Source organism: Ursus maritimus, unplaced genomic scaffold, assembly GCF_017311325.1.
Source record: "Ursus maritimus isolate PB19 unplaced genomic scaffold, ASM1731132v1 scaffold_26, whole genome shotgun sequence".
Classification (NCBI taxonomy): Eukaryota; Metazoa; Chordata; class Mammalia; order Carnivora; family Ursidae; genus Ursus; species Ursus maritimus.
Window position 1 is genome coordinate 27,906,450 of NW_024425119.1, and position 14,906 is coordinate 27,921,355.

The window sequence follows — 14,906 nt, forward strand, 5'->3', positions numbered from 1 at the left end:
GCCTTGTGGAGAATGCTTTATTAAAAGAAGATACCTTTGTGGATGAGTTACTGGAGCAAGATACCTCCCCATTTTCCTACTTCCCTTTGCTGCTGCTATAGGGACTTCTGGGCCTAGAGACAAGGAGGAATGTGCACAGGATGAGTTTTCCGGGGACCCCTGGGTGGGTCTGTCAGTTAAGCATCCGATTCTTGGTTTTGGCTCAGGTAGTGATTTTAGGGTTGTGAGATCAAGCCCCGTGTCTGGCTCCATGCTCAGTGCAGTCTGCTAAAGTTTCTCTCTCCCTGTGCCCCTCCCCATGCTCACAAGCTCTAAGTAAATAAATCTGAAAGAAAGAAAGAAAGAAAGAAAGAAAGAAAGAAAGAAAGAAAGGAAAGAAAGAAAGAAAGAAAGAAAGAAAGAAAGAAAGAAAGAAAAGAAAAAATGAAAGTGCATTTTCCCATAGAAACAATATCACACACAGCAATCAAGGAACCAGTCACTGGTAACAGAAATATGTTGGCAACAGAAAAATATTGCTCCAAACAAGAATTTATCCTTCAGAACAGAGGCTGTTATGTTTTGAAACTGCCTACTCTTCCACAAGGCAATTGACAAATCATCAGTACCCTGCTGAAGCTGCCCCCACTTCCTACGCAGAGCATATTTGCTGAGGGGGGACCTAAACTAAAATAAGTGAGCTGGACCCTAATCACTTCTGGTAGATTACCCACACATTTGTCCAACAAAGCAGGAAACTACAGTGGTGATAAAGAATAAGCACACAAAACCCAACATTATAGCTGTATTTTACTATAAGGTTATGTTATGTGACATTATACTTGTCTTTTACTTACAACTAAAAAAAAAAAAAAGGCTAGTAAGAGCATATTACAATCCAAAACATTATACAAAATAAAAATGCTAAGGAGTGGCATAGCAATAAGCTACTTTTAGAAGTTGCAGAGAAATTACAGTCTGTGATGAAATGGGTGGATATGGGGCAGGGCAAAGTGAGGATGAAATGGGTTTGAACTGAAATGCCATGAAGAAAAATGTAGAATTGGGTCCCAAGTATCTCTTCTAGTTCTGCAGGCTTTCCCACCAACCTTTCCGCTTCTATACGGTCAACTGCACCTACACATTGACGAATCAGAAACAAAGCAAGGGGGGCACCTGGGTGGCACAGCAGTTAAGCGTCTGCCTTTGGCTCAGGGCGTGATCCCGGCGTTATGGGATCGAGCCCCACATCACGCTCTTCCACTATGAGCCTNCTTCTTCCTCTCCCACTCCCCCTGCTTGTGTTCCCTCTCTCGCTGGCTGTCTCTATCTCTGTCAAATAAATAAAATCTTAAAAAAAAAAAAAAGAAAGTAAGGATAGGCTAACAGAGGCAGGAAGGTGTAACATGATATCAAAGATGATCCCTACTGACACTATCAAAATAACATCTGGCCTCATTGTGAAGAGAAGGGGGTCACAAATAGGCCAACTCCCCTGTTCATACTAATAGATTGCAAGTTCAGCTCTTGCTTTGTGCCTTCTAACCAACCCCTGGATTACTATTCTTCTAGCCAACCAACACACAGTACCTCGGCTCTGCAAAGCCTGGGACAGGTACTGACTTTAACTTTCCCCTATTCTGAGCGAGAGTCCTTTTCTTTTTGAGGTAACAACACATTCTCTTTAGACTTCAGTTTAACTCAACCTTCCCTCCAGAGTTTTCACTCTCCCTTTTATCTCTTGGGAATCCTGAATTCACACTTACTCCAAACGCCATCCAGATTTCCCACTGGATTTCAAAGATTTAAAATGCACAGCTGCACTTTAAAGTCAATTCCAACCAGGGAAAAAACCTTAGTGAACTCCCACAGAAACTTTTACTTAAGACAGCTGCTCTCACACTTCAGGAAGCACAGAATCACCTAGCTAGCTAATTAAAACATAATTGGGACCCACCCCCCAGAGTTTCTGATTCCCTAAATGTGAAGCCATAATTTCCACTTGCCACAAGTTCCCAGGTGATGTCCATGCTGCTCATTCTGGTCAACACTTTGAAAACCACTAATTTAGGTATATTCCTTTACATTTTAAGGATTACCCCAACCTCAACCAGCTGTCACTCTACCCTGGGGAGCAGACCTTAATTCGTACTTTTTAGTGAGAGGTCTATCATTCATTCTTACAGGTGAGGAGGAAAAACATGCGCTACATTTTGGGATCACTGCAATTCCGAAATGTCGGTGGTAACGCTGGAATAAGGACAGGGCCAGTAAGAACAGAGGATGGAAGATAAAAGAAAGTCTTACACATTTTAGCGCTATAAGAAATCCCTCCAAACGTATATGAGTCGACGTGTCTTTTGTAAAATAGTACCACGATGAAAATTCCCTGTTCTCTCCCCTGCACTCTCCCGGCAGCATTTCCCAGCGCTCCAACAAAACTCTGCCAATCAGTGCCAACACAGACCTTCCAACCCCACAGAAGCAGGCGATGGGCAGGGTTTCCCACCGCAACACCTAAAAAAGGCTGGGTCTGGAGAAAAGCTGAACTCAGATTTGAATTTTGAGTGAATTTTCCCACCCTCGTCCCTAAATCAGCGTGCTTAGGGAAATCACACCCGGCAAACACTATCAAAGCTCTCCAAAGCCTCTTTCTGCGGGTCAAGTGGACTGAGCAAACTGCACTGTGGAAGGAAAACGACACGAAAAGATGCAAAGGTGGCCAACAGGTGCGCGAGTTGTTCTGAGAAGATCCGGGGAGTGCGGCTAAACTGGACCCCCGGGCGGGGGGCGGGCCGGGCCGAGACTAGCGTCAGGGTCCCTAGCCCCGGTTGGGGTGGAGATCAGGGGTGCCGAGGAGGGAGAGCGGGCTAGCCCGCGGGGGGTGCCAGGGGGGCGCCGCAGGCCCGCTCCTCACCTGGTTGAGCTCATTCTCAGCTGCAATCCGCAGCTTCGGGTCGATGGTGCCCTTCAGAGCCTGGATGATCCGGTTGAGGTCCATCTCCCCGGGTGGGGGCTCCGCGGCCCCCGGACCAGTAGGCCAGACTGCAGCTTTAGTTTTTCTTTTGACCCGCTCAGCCTTCTTCTCCGCGACCCCTGGACTACCTCACTCCCCACCCCCCGCCACCGTCGCCACCTGCAGCCACTTGCTGCGCCACTCTGACTCCGCGCCCCCTGTCCTCCCTTTCTACCCCCCACAACTCGCTCTCCATTCACCCTTTTACGACAACCGGTGGGAGGCGGGAGAAGTGAGAAAAGGAAGCGGCGCTTCCTTTACGGCGGCCTCTTCCCCAGGGCGTGATGCTATGGCTGCTCCGGCAGGCAGCCCCCATGCTGCTGTACGGAAAACAGTAATGGCTTCTTCGCGGAAGGGAAATTGCGCTCACTAGCTCCGGCCGGCGGCCGCCATGCTGTCTTACGGAAAACAGCCTCGGCAGCTTCCCAGATGAGGAAACAAGCGGGCTCGAGGTCTCTTTACAGATACTTCCTAATTAAGCATATATAGATGGAATGCATCGGCACTTTTTGTTAGTACGGAACTGGGCATCACAACTGACCCTGTTCCAGGGCAGACTTATTGGGAACTTAAGATCATCTAGCCCACAGTAGGACAGGGTTCCCTTGGTCTATGGGAGCCATCATTCATTCTTTCATTCATTCACTGAACATTTGTTAAACATATGTTTTTGGACCAGAGTACTGAGATATTTAGGTACCACATTATAACAAGATGGCCAAGATGCAGGTTATTATGAAGGAACTTACAATCTGATAGAAGAGACAAATGTACAAATATTTACAGATTGTGAAAATAAAGAGATCATAGAAACTATGTGCCTGAGAGTTTCTGAAAGATGTCTGTACCTTCTCAGAAAAGTAGTGAAAAGCAAGAAGGATTATACAATTTCCACCCACTGTGGCCTTATCTGGCGCAATAAATTCAATGGCCTAGCGGTTGGCAATGTCTCTTAATGCTTCCAGTTTTCCCCCTCTTTAGTCCATTCTCCACACTGCTTGCCATCAGAGTAATGTTTCTTAAAGGTTAATATTATCATGTCCCTTCCTTGATGATTTCCCATCAATTTTAAGATAATATTCAAACTCCTTAGCACTCTGGTGTCTTAGGAAACATAGTACTTTCATCTCCACACTATTTCATTAAGCCACTTTCTTGGACCTCATGATATCTAAAGCTCCTTGACCTCTGAAATCTTAACTCCAATATCCTCTTTTCAAATTAGGACATATTCTTCCATCTCTTTCTCGCTCAATAATTCTTCAATTACTTTTTTAGTTCTCCTTAGGGTCCCCATTCCTGACTACACATCCTTCCCTGCTATTAAACTCCCAATGCAGCTTCTTAAGTCTACCCTTGACCCACTATGCAAACTGACATCACTACAAATGTGTGTTCTTTTCTTAGGCTCAACAATCCTATTCCTTCTTTGATCAGAACCATCTTCCATTTTCCCAGCAACTGTTCCAACCCTCAAGACGCTTCTCAAACTCCCTGTCTCATAGAGCCCTGCAAAGATGAGCAAAGCCATCAGGCTCAACTCACTCAAACACAAATTAATCTCTGCTTACCCCTATTCACCTCCTTACCTCCAATCTGAACCCAATTCTCTCCCATCTCTTCTGGGACCTTGCTCACTAAATCTATCTTTTCTATATATTTTTCATTAAAATAAATTTTGAGGGGCACCTGGGGAGCTCAATCGGTTAAGTTTTGCCTTCAGTTCAGGTCATAATCCCAGGGTCCTGGGGTGGACCTCCTCCAGGCTCCCTGCTCAGTGGGGAGTCTGCTTCTCGCTCTTCCTCTACCCCTCCCCCTGCTCGTGTTCTCTCTCTCTCTCAAATCAATAAATAAAATCTTTTTAAAAATTAAAAATAAAATAAATTTTGAGTAATTACATGCTCACAATTGACAATTTTGTAAAACTTTTCTTATATTTTCAACCCCTTTCTCTCCACTGACTCAACCTCAGCCTAAAAGCATTTCCCCCAGTTAAATAACAATCCTTCTCCAATAATGCTAATTATTGTTCATTCTTTTTCACTTTTCATACCAAAGAATGGTCTTCATTTCTTGTCTCTACTTCTTTACTTCCTACTCGTGCATCAATCAGCTGTCTGCCCTCATTTCCCCCACTGAAACTGCCAAGCAAAAATCAACACTGATCCTTTGGATACCAAATGCAAGAGACATTTTCAGTTCTCATCCGAAAATGTCTCTCTCTGGCATCTGACACTGTATTATATGCTCTTTTTTTTCTAAAATATTTTTCCTTGTTTTAAAGAATATATTTCTAGGGGCACCTGGGTAGCGCAGTCGTTAAGCGTCTGCCTTCAGCTCAGGGCGTGATCCCGGCATTCCGGGATCGAGTCCCACATCGGGCTCCTCCGCTGGGAGCCTGCTTCTTCCTCTCCCACTCCCCCTGCTGTGTTCCCTCTCTCGCTGGCTGTCTCTCTGTCACATAAATAAATAAAATCTTTAAAAAAAAAAAAAAAGAATGTATTTCTAATATTTTTTAAAGATTTATTTGAGAGAGAGAGAGAACACAGAGGGAGAGGGAGAAGCAGACTCCCCGCTGAGCAGGGAGCCTGACGCAGGGCTATCCGAGGATCCTGGGACCATGACCTGAGCAGAAGGCAGACGCTTAACCAACTGAGCCACCCAGGCGCCCATATTTGTAATATTTTGATTGCTCACTTGATCACCCAAGTCTTAAACACTGGTGCTTCTCAGGACTCTGTCTTTAGCCCTCATCTCTTTCTTTTCTTTCTCTTAAATCCATTCTGCTTTTGTCATTTCATCCACTTATATAACCATCAAATCAATAGGGACAACTCACAAAACTGCTTCTAACCAAGATCTCTTTCCTTAAACTAAATGTATCCAAATGCCTTCCATGCTTCTACCCGGATGTATCCAAAACCTTTAAGGCACACGTCTAAAAGTGAGCTGTGGCAGCCCTGAAGATGGTTTGGAGTAGGGAGAGACTTGCTGCCATTGTTTCAATAACATTAAAAGAGAGAAAAGACACACACACAAAAAAATACAGTGACACCAGAGAAACTGGATCACTCATATACTATTGGTAGGGGTTTAAAAAGATAACACCTCTCTGGAAAACAGTGGCTAAGAAAACTGGCACATCTATACCATGGAATACTACTGAGCAATAAAAAGGAATGATACATTCAACAACTAGGATGAAACTTCAGAGAATTAAGCTAAGTGAAAAAAGCCAGTCCCAAAAGCTCACATATTATCTGATTTCATTTATATAACTTTTACTAATATGACATTCTTAAATGGGGCACCTGGGTGGCTCAGTCAATTAAGTGTCCAACTCTTGATCTCAGCTCAGGTCTTGATCTCAGAGTCTTCCTCTCAGGGTCGTGAGTTCAAGCCCCACTTTGGGCTTATATGCTGGGCATAGAGCCTACTTTAAAAAAAATAAATAACATTCTTAAAATAATAAATCATAGAAAGAACAGACGAGTGGTTGTGAGGGCTTAAATGGGGATGGGAAAAGAGGGAAATGGGCATTACCATAAAAGGCAACATGAAGGATCCTTCTGGTGATGGATATGTTCTCTATCTTGACTGTATCAATCTCAACATCCTGGTTGTAATATTGTATCTTGTTTTACAAAATGTTGCCACTGAAGGAAATTAAAGAGAACACAGGATCCATCTGTATTATTTCTTATAACTGCATGAGAATCTACAGTTATCTCAGATAAATATTTTAACAAAATGCCTAATTAAAGAGAGTTGATGCTCCCATTAAAACTTTGTGGGCTTTGCATCAGGGAAATTCAAATGAAAACCACATTGAGATACTAGCTTACACCAGTTAGAATGGCAAAAATTGACAAGGCCGGAAATAACAAATGTTGGTGAGGATGTGGAGAAAGGGGAACCTTCTTACAATGTTGGTGGGAATGCAAGTTGGTACAGCCACTTTGGAAAACAGTGTGGAGGTCCCTCAAAAAGTTAAAAATAGAGCTACCCTATGACCCAGCAATTGCACTACTGGGTATTTACCCCAAAGATACAAATGCAGTGAAAAAAAGGGCCATATGCACCCCAATGTTCATAGCAGCAATATCCGCAATAGCCAAACTGTGGAAGGAGCCAAGATGCCCTTCAACAGACAAATGGATAAAGAAGAAGTGGTCCATATATACAACGGAATATCACTCAGCCGTCAGAAAGGATGATTACCCAACATTTGCATCAACACGGATGGAACTGGAGATTATGCTAAGTGAAATAAGTCAAGCAGAGAAAGACAATTATCATATGGTTTCACTTATTTGTGGAACATAAGGAATAGAATGGAGGACGTTAGGAGAAGGAAGGGAAAAATGAAGGGGGGGAAATCAGAGGGGGAGACGAACCATTAGAAACTATGGACTCTGGGAAACAATCTGAGAGTTTTAGAGGGGAGGGGGTCGGGGGATGGGCTAGCCCGGTGATGGGTATTAAGAAGGGCATGTATAAAAAAAAATTAAAAAAATAAAAAAAAAAAAAGAAGGGCATGTATTGCATGGAGCACTGAGTGTTTTAAGCAAACAATGAATCATGGAACACTACATCAAAAGCTAATGATGTACTGTATGGTGACTAACATAATATAAAAATAAATAAAACACAAATATGACAAAAAAATAAAACTGTGGGCTTTGGAAAGACTCAGTGAAGATAAATTGCTAAAGAAACAATGCTGTCAAGTTAGCAGTGTCTAAGGCAACAGTAAAAAAAACCAAACAGACAAAAAAAAAAAAAAACCATAAGCATCTATGATTCTTTGCAAGTGTTTTAAAATCGCTTTCCCTAAACTATAACTTAGGTTTAACTTATATACGGCTCATTGTTTTTGCGTCCCCTTTTTTATTTACTTTACATGAGAGGATGTCTATTTCTTGATACATTTACATTATTTACGGTAGAATGTGAGCCAGCTATATTGTCTTATTGTACTACCATGGTTTGCATATGCCTCACCTCTTTGTACGTCTGTCTCCTCATCTGCTTCCAAGAGCTGTTGTGAGGATAAAATGAGATAAGCACATTGCTTATGTCTTTGTATTCTATTTAAAAAGAGGGCAGACTTTGTTCAACCTTTATCGAATGAGACATAGTGAGACCTAGTCTCACACTATGCCTTGTACATAAAAAGCAATCAATAAATACTGCAAATACTGTCGGATAAACGAATGCATGTGAGAGAGATAAGGGGTCTGAAATAGGATATCCACAATAGAAATTAAGAAGGTAAGACAGATAGGAGACATTTCACAGATTGAACCAACAGGAATTTGTGACTTACGCAATATATAAAGTAACAAAGGGAAGTCAAGAATGATTCTGAAGTTTCAAGCTTTGATGACCCATGGAAGTCATTAGCCAGTGCAACCTGAAGGAGTATTAAAATTTGAAGAGATCAGTTTGTTGAACTACAAGTGCCGAAGTGTTAGACAGCTAGAGGTTTCCAGTGACAATTGGAAATTCACATCTGGCACTCCCAAAAAAGCTATGGCAGGGGTTAGAGGAAGGAACACAGGGATGCTGTTAGAGAACTATGAGTCATCTGTGTATATAGGTTAGCTGGCACATAGACATGGACATTACCCAAGAAATACAGCATAGAGTGAGAATAACTGGCATGATTACAACTCCAATTACGGGAAGTAGTTTTTACTCCAAGCACTGCCACTGTGGCCTTTGAGATTTAACATTTTCGTCCTCTAAATGGAATATCACACAGCTGTCCTCCCCATCTGTGGGCAGCAGCTCATCTGCTGGTCTATGTTAGTAGGCTTGAATCTAGTTCACACGGTAAAGAGAAAATGGGAGTTAAAATCCAATGCACAAAAAACCCTATCTGTAAGTTTAATAATATATTTTTAAACCATGATAAATAATGTGCAAGTGTATACCTCTACCCCAAGTGTCTATATTGCCTACATCAGAGCATCTGAAATATATGCAAGCATGTATACACACATCTTGTAGATTTAAGATCTTTAGTATTTTGTTAATGTACTAGAAGTCAATAATAGTCTCCTTTAAAATGACACATGTAACCAAAAGCCCTGAGTGCACTTTTCTAAAAGAATGTGACGGACCTCTTCTCTCAGTTTTAAAAATGAAAAATCAGGGGTGCCTGGGTGGCTCAGTTGTTAAGCGTCTGCCTTCGGCTCAGGGCGTGATCCCAGCGTTCTGGGATCAAGCCCCACATCAGGCTCCTCTGCTATGAGCCTGCTTCTTCCTCTCCCACTCCCCCTGCTTGTGTTCCCTCTCTCACTGGCTGTCTCTGTCTCTCTGTCAAATAAATAAATAAAATCTTTTTTAAAAATTAATAAAATAAAATTAAAAAATTAAAAAAAAATCAGTGATCAATAAGGTCAAGTAATAGGGGATTAGGAAGTTTCTGACCAGAAGTCAGTCTCTTCTCCAAGGGACTAAAATGGTGGTAGTGGTGGTGGGAAGGGACAGAACCTAAAGATAGTAGTATTAACTAGGACTAAAGAAGAAATACTTAGTTTCAAATCAGTTTTGTGGGGTTTGTTTTCCTCCAAATGTTCTATTTCCTCGGGCTTTCCACATTTCACACCGGAAAAGGACTCACCCATCTCAACTCCAGGATCTGTTGGAACTACCTTGTGACGACAGCTCAATGCAGTCCAGTTTGTCCAGTTCACAAAGTGTTTAGTTAACCTTAGCAAAACTGGGTAGTGAACCAAAAACATCTGTGTGCGCAAAACAATGGGAAATATGCTAAAAGCAACAGCACCTGGAAACTAAAGAAGAGGAAAAAGTGCTGTAGAAAATGGTAGGCTGCATTTGGGCTTGAGAGAGCTAAATCTGGCCCAGGCACTTCCGCTAGTGGCCTTAGAAAATCAATCTCTGATAGTCTCCACCATCTTATGCCCTAAAACAATATCTACCTCACCAGGGCCACAGTGAGGACCCAGTAAGATCACATAGATAAGGGTACTCTGTAAATGATGAGGTGAAATGCAAATATTAGTGAAAGGTGGAAGGCAGTTAGGGTCTTTTTTTTTTTAAGATTTTATTTGAGAGAGAGCACAAGCAGGAGGAGTAGCAGAGGGAGAGGGATAAGCAGGCTCCCCGCTGAGCAGGCATGGAGGGGGGCTCCACCCCAGGACCCTGGGATCATGACCTGAGCTAAAGGCAGACGCTTAACCAACTGAGCCACCCAGGCGCCCCAGCAGTTAGGTGTTTATGGTAATACTCTTTCATGTGTTATCCCAGCTTAATGATAATGAAAACAAACCCTCAAGCCCCATCCAAGGAAAGACAAGGTGGTGTAAGAACCATAAACCTGCCATTTTATCTTTAAAATTTTTTTTAACAAAAACGTGGTATGTACGTTTCAAGTTCTACAGTAAGATTCAAAATAAAAAGCCTTCCTCCCTCTTCCTACAACCCCCTTTCCTTAGAGTCGACATTATCAAATTTCTTGTACAAACTACCAGAAAAAAATGATCCGAATAATCACATACACATACGTTTGGGAATGTTTCCACAAATAATATTGCGTACTCTGCTGTGTTCTGTATCTTCCCTTCTGACTTAACTGGTTCCCTACTGGCGGGCATCTAGGTTGTTTCTCCAGATTTTGCTATTATAATTAATATTATACGGAGTATTTTTATGCATATATCATGGCATAATTCTAAAACTATTTGTATATTCCAGCAGTGGAATTTCTGGGTCAAAAAACATGCTTTCTTATCTAGATAGTTATTGCCATTTACTCTCCAAAAACATAACACTTTCATTCCCATCTATAATATGAGTGTTCATTTCCCAACGCTTGCCAAAAATACACACTTAAAAGCTTTATATATGCTTACTGATCATTTTTTATGTTTGTATGAACTCTCTTCATACATGTTGCCCCTTTTTTGGCCATCTTTTTCTCAATTTCCTCCCATTGCAGGTGGTCATGTGTCTTTTGACATCATTTCCACCAAACAGAAGTTTTAGGGGAATGAATTCTATGTGTAAAATTTATCCATCCTTTATGGCGTCTGGGTTTTGTGTCCCACTTAGAAAGTTCTTCCATACTCCCACACTGACCCCCCCCTCCAAATCATGCTACCGTAAACCCTAAAGTCAAGTAGTCCCGCCTCTGCGTTCCAAGTTTCCAATTATATCTTTGGTGCCCCATTCTTAAATCTGAACGGTCATCCAATTATCACAAGATTCTGAGCAAATATAACAATACGGATAAGAAACTAGAACAGAAAAAGTGTAGGAAATGGGCTGCAGAGGGAAGAAAACTTAAAACATTATCCTTAGAAAATAATGCAATCATGAGACAAGAGCAGAACACATACATGGAAGGAACATTCAGATGACAGAAGTGTCCTTATAAATTTTAAATGTAGCAGAAATTTAAAACTCTGTGAAAAGGTAGGAAGATAAAATGAAGGAACTTTCCCAGAAAGTGAACAGAGACAAGAGAAGATTAAAGAATGGGTCTAAGGAGGTCTAGGTTCTGAATGGTTAAGAGTCCCAGATATAGGGGCACCTGGGTAGCACAGTGGGGCGCCTGGGTGGCACAGTCCTTAAGCGTCTGCCTTCGGCTCAGGGCGTGATCCCGGTGTTCTGGGATCGAGCCCCACATCAGGTTCCTCCGCTGGGAGCCTGCTTCTTCCTCTCCCACTCCCCCTGCTTGTGTTCCCTCTCTCACTGGCTGGCTGTCAAATAAATAAATAAAATCTTAAAAAAAAAAAAAAAGAGTCCCAGATATAGAACAGGGGGGGAAAACGTGTGATAGAAACGAAGAAATAATTCAAGAAGAGACTGTTCTTCAGCATTACTTACAATAGCCAAACTATGGAAGCAATCCAAGTGCCCACTGGTAGATGAGTGGACAAAGATGTGCTGTATATTTACAGGGGACTACTCGGCCATAAAAAAGGAATTCGATCTTGCAATATCCAACAGCATGGACGAACCTAGAAGGTATTATGCTAAGTGGAGTAAAAGAAAGACAAATGCCATGATTGCACTTACATGTAGAACAAAAAACAGAAACCTACCCATCTATACAGAGAACTGGTGGTTGCTTGAGGGGAAGGGGTGAAGGATGAAAGCAGTAAAAGAGAGTGAGAGGTAGAGACTTCCAGTTGTGGAGTAAGTCATGAGAATGGAAGCTACAGCACAGGGAATATAGCCAACGGTATTCTGACAGCACTGTACGGTGACAGGCGACAGCTACGCCTATGGTGAGCACAGCATCATGTAAGAGTGATGTGCTCTCAGCAAATGAAACGGATGGAATTGATGTAACTGATGTGTCTGACCACCTGAACGCCATTTATCTTCGTAGCCCCAGAGCCAGACACAAATTATATAACCCACCTATTTTCAAGATTAATCATTTCAAGGAATGAAGCCCTTGAAATAAAATGAATAAAGAAATAATGCTTGGACAATTTAGAATTAGTGAGCCTCGGGCCTCCTGGTATTGACATTGGGTAACAGTATTCTACACTCCGGCATTCGGCGTCTTGCACCGAGAACAAGGGCACTGCACCCATCAGTTGTCAACAGCTGCCCAAAAGCTGGTATCATTAAAGCAGTGATTAAGAATACCTTGAGATAGGGGCGCCTGGGTGGCACAGCGGTTAAGCGTCTACCTTCGGCTCAGGGCGTGATCCCGGCGTTATGGGATCAAGCCCCACAACAGGCTCCTCCGCTATGAGCCTGCTTCTTCCTCTCCCACTCCCCCTGCTTGTGTTCCCTCTCTCGCTGGCTGTCTCTATCTCTGTCGAATAAATAAATAAATAAATCTTAAAAAAAAAAAAAAAAAAAAGAATACCTCGAGATAGGGGCGCCTGGGTGGCATAGTGGTTAAGCGTCTGCCTTCAGCTCAGGGCGTGATCCCGGCGTTATGGGATCGAGCCCCACATCAGGCTCCTCTGCTGTGAGCCTGCTTCTTCCTCTCCCACTCCCCCTGCTTGTGTTCCCTCTCTCGCTGGGTGTCTCTATCTCTGTCAAATAAATAAATAAAATCTTAAAAAAAAAAAAAAATACCTCGAGATAAATCAGCCAAGTACAGAACGAGTGAGACAAATCTAAATTTTTCATCAAAATCAAGCATGTGGCAGGGAAGCAGAGTGGAATTCATAAGGAAAAACTTCAATGTCTATATGCCAACGATTACTCCACCTTATAAAATACATAAACTATCACCCTGGTTATCATGAGAAATCACAATAGAGCATTCAGCCCTTAAGGCTAAAGAATTAAAATCTGCAAACAGGAAAGATCATAGTATAAAAACATAGTATGTGATGTCAGAGCAGTGTGAAAACACATCTGTTCTGGAGCTGAGAAAGTTAAAACAATGAGGTAGTTGACAAAGCGAGTAAATCTCAAAAAAAAAAACAAAACACCTTCTTTAAAAAACTGCATTTACTCACTAAATTATAGAGGCGATAACACGCTCACAATTGTTGGGTAAGAGTTTATTTAACGAAAGACTAAAAAATTTAAAATGAAAGAAGAAAACTTCAGGGGGAACTTAGTGTATAAACTATTTTATTGATTAAAGAATGGTTTTTAAAAGCAAGCATCTTGATTGCAGTATTCTGGGATACAGGGGACGGCTGGAGAAGGGCACTGTGAACCTTGCAACCAACTTGCTAAGGCAGGAAGTTCTTGTTTTGGAAGTTACTGTGTAATGCCTCTTACCCTGAGGTGTTAAATAATCTCGGGGAGTTGGTATAAGAGCATTGAATTATCATCGTTAATATTTTCTGAGCTGGGCATGGGTTCATCAGTTAAACTCTGAAGCCACATTTAACTCTCCATGGTGTTAAATGTTAGTATAATGTTTTCAAGAAAGAGGATGTAATGTGCTTAACTATTTAACAGAATTCTTTAAACACACGGTGGGTAATTTCTGGGTTAGGGATATTAGTATTCCAGTTAAATAAGTGATGTAAGTTCTATTCATGAGAAACATAGGTAAGCTTAAACTGTGAACTGTGAGAATATGTGTCTAGAACGAATACTGAACTCTGGCAGCTCCTGCTGCAGTAACACTACATAAAACAGTCTATACACATGCACAGGATTCTCTAAGTTTTTGGAATGAAAAAATTAGAGCACCTAACATTTATTAAATGCTTATGTGCCAGACATGGTGTTAAGTCTTTTAGATATATTCTTAGTGGAACTTCACGTTTGCCCAATGAGGTCACAGAAATAAGTTCATTACTGCACCCCCCCTCAAAAGACAACAGAAATCTTAAAGGTAAAATAACTTGCCCAAGATCGATAACCAAGGGGCGAAATGAGGACTCAAACACAGCACTGCCATGCTTTCTGATGACCAAACATTCTGCCTCCTGAAAGTGAGAAGCCACTAGAAGGGAAGTCTTCCTGATGGCACACCGGTAGTATCACCTGTGATCTCCTACTGTATTTTGTATTATAATACACGTAGTAGGTGCTTAAAGATAACATGTCCAGCTTCAAGGAGAAATGTTATTTAATAGGCAATGGAAAACAGATGAAATCTTTCGGTGAAGGACACATAAGATCAGTCTAAAAAAGAACTGTTCGTCTTCTTTTAAAATAGCATGAACCCGGGGGCGCCTGGGTGGCACAGCGGTTAGGCGTCTGCCTTCGACTCAGGGCATGATCCCGGTGTTGTGGGATCGAACCCCACATCGGGCTCCTCTGCTATGAGCCTGCTTCTTCCTCTCCCACTCCCCCTGCTTGTGTTCCCTCTCTCGCTGGCTGTCTCTATCTCTGTCGAATAAATAAATAAAATCTTAAAAAAAAAAATAGCATGAACCCATGAATGCCCATTCAAAAGTTATCAGTGATGAATAGTAAAAAATTAAATATTTTACCTCTCAAC

At 41.9% G+C, this 14,906-nt stretch overlaps 1 protein-coding gene across 1 annotated transcript in view; it reads right to left on the reverse strand.

The window, feature by feature from the left end:
• IPO8 (importin 8) overlaps positions 1-3,198 on the reverse strand; it is a 70,696-nt gene extending 67,498 nt beyond the window's left edge. The window contains exon 1 of the mRNA XM_040642293.1: positions 2,897-3,198. Coding sequence (XP_040498227.1) covers positions 2,897-2,980 — 84 coding nt within the window. The 5' untranslated portion in view covers positions 2,981-3,198. The remainder of the gene's footprint in view (positions 1-2,896) is intronic.
• Positions 3,199-14,906: the final 11,708 nt, after the last annotated feature.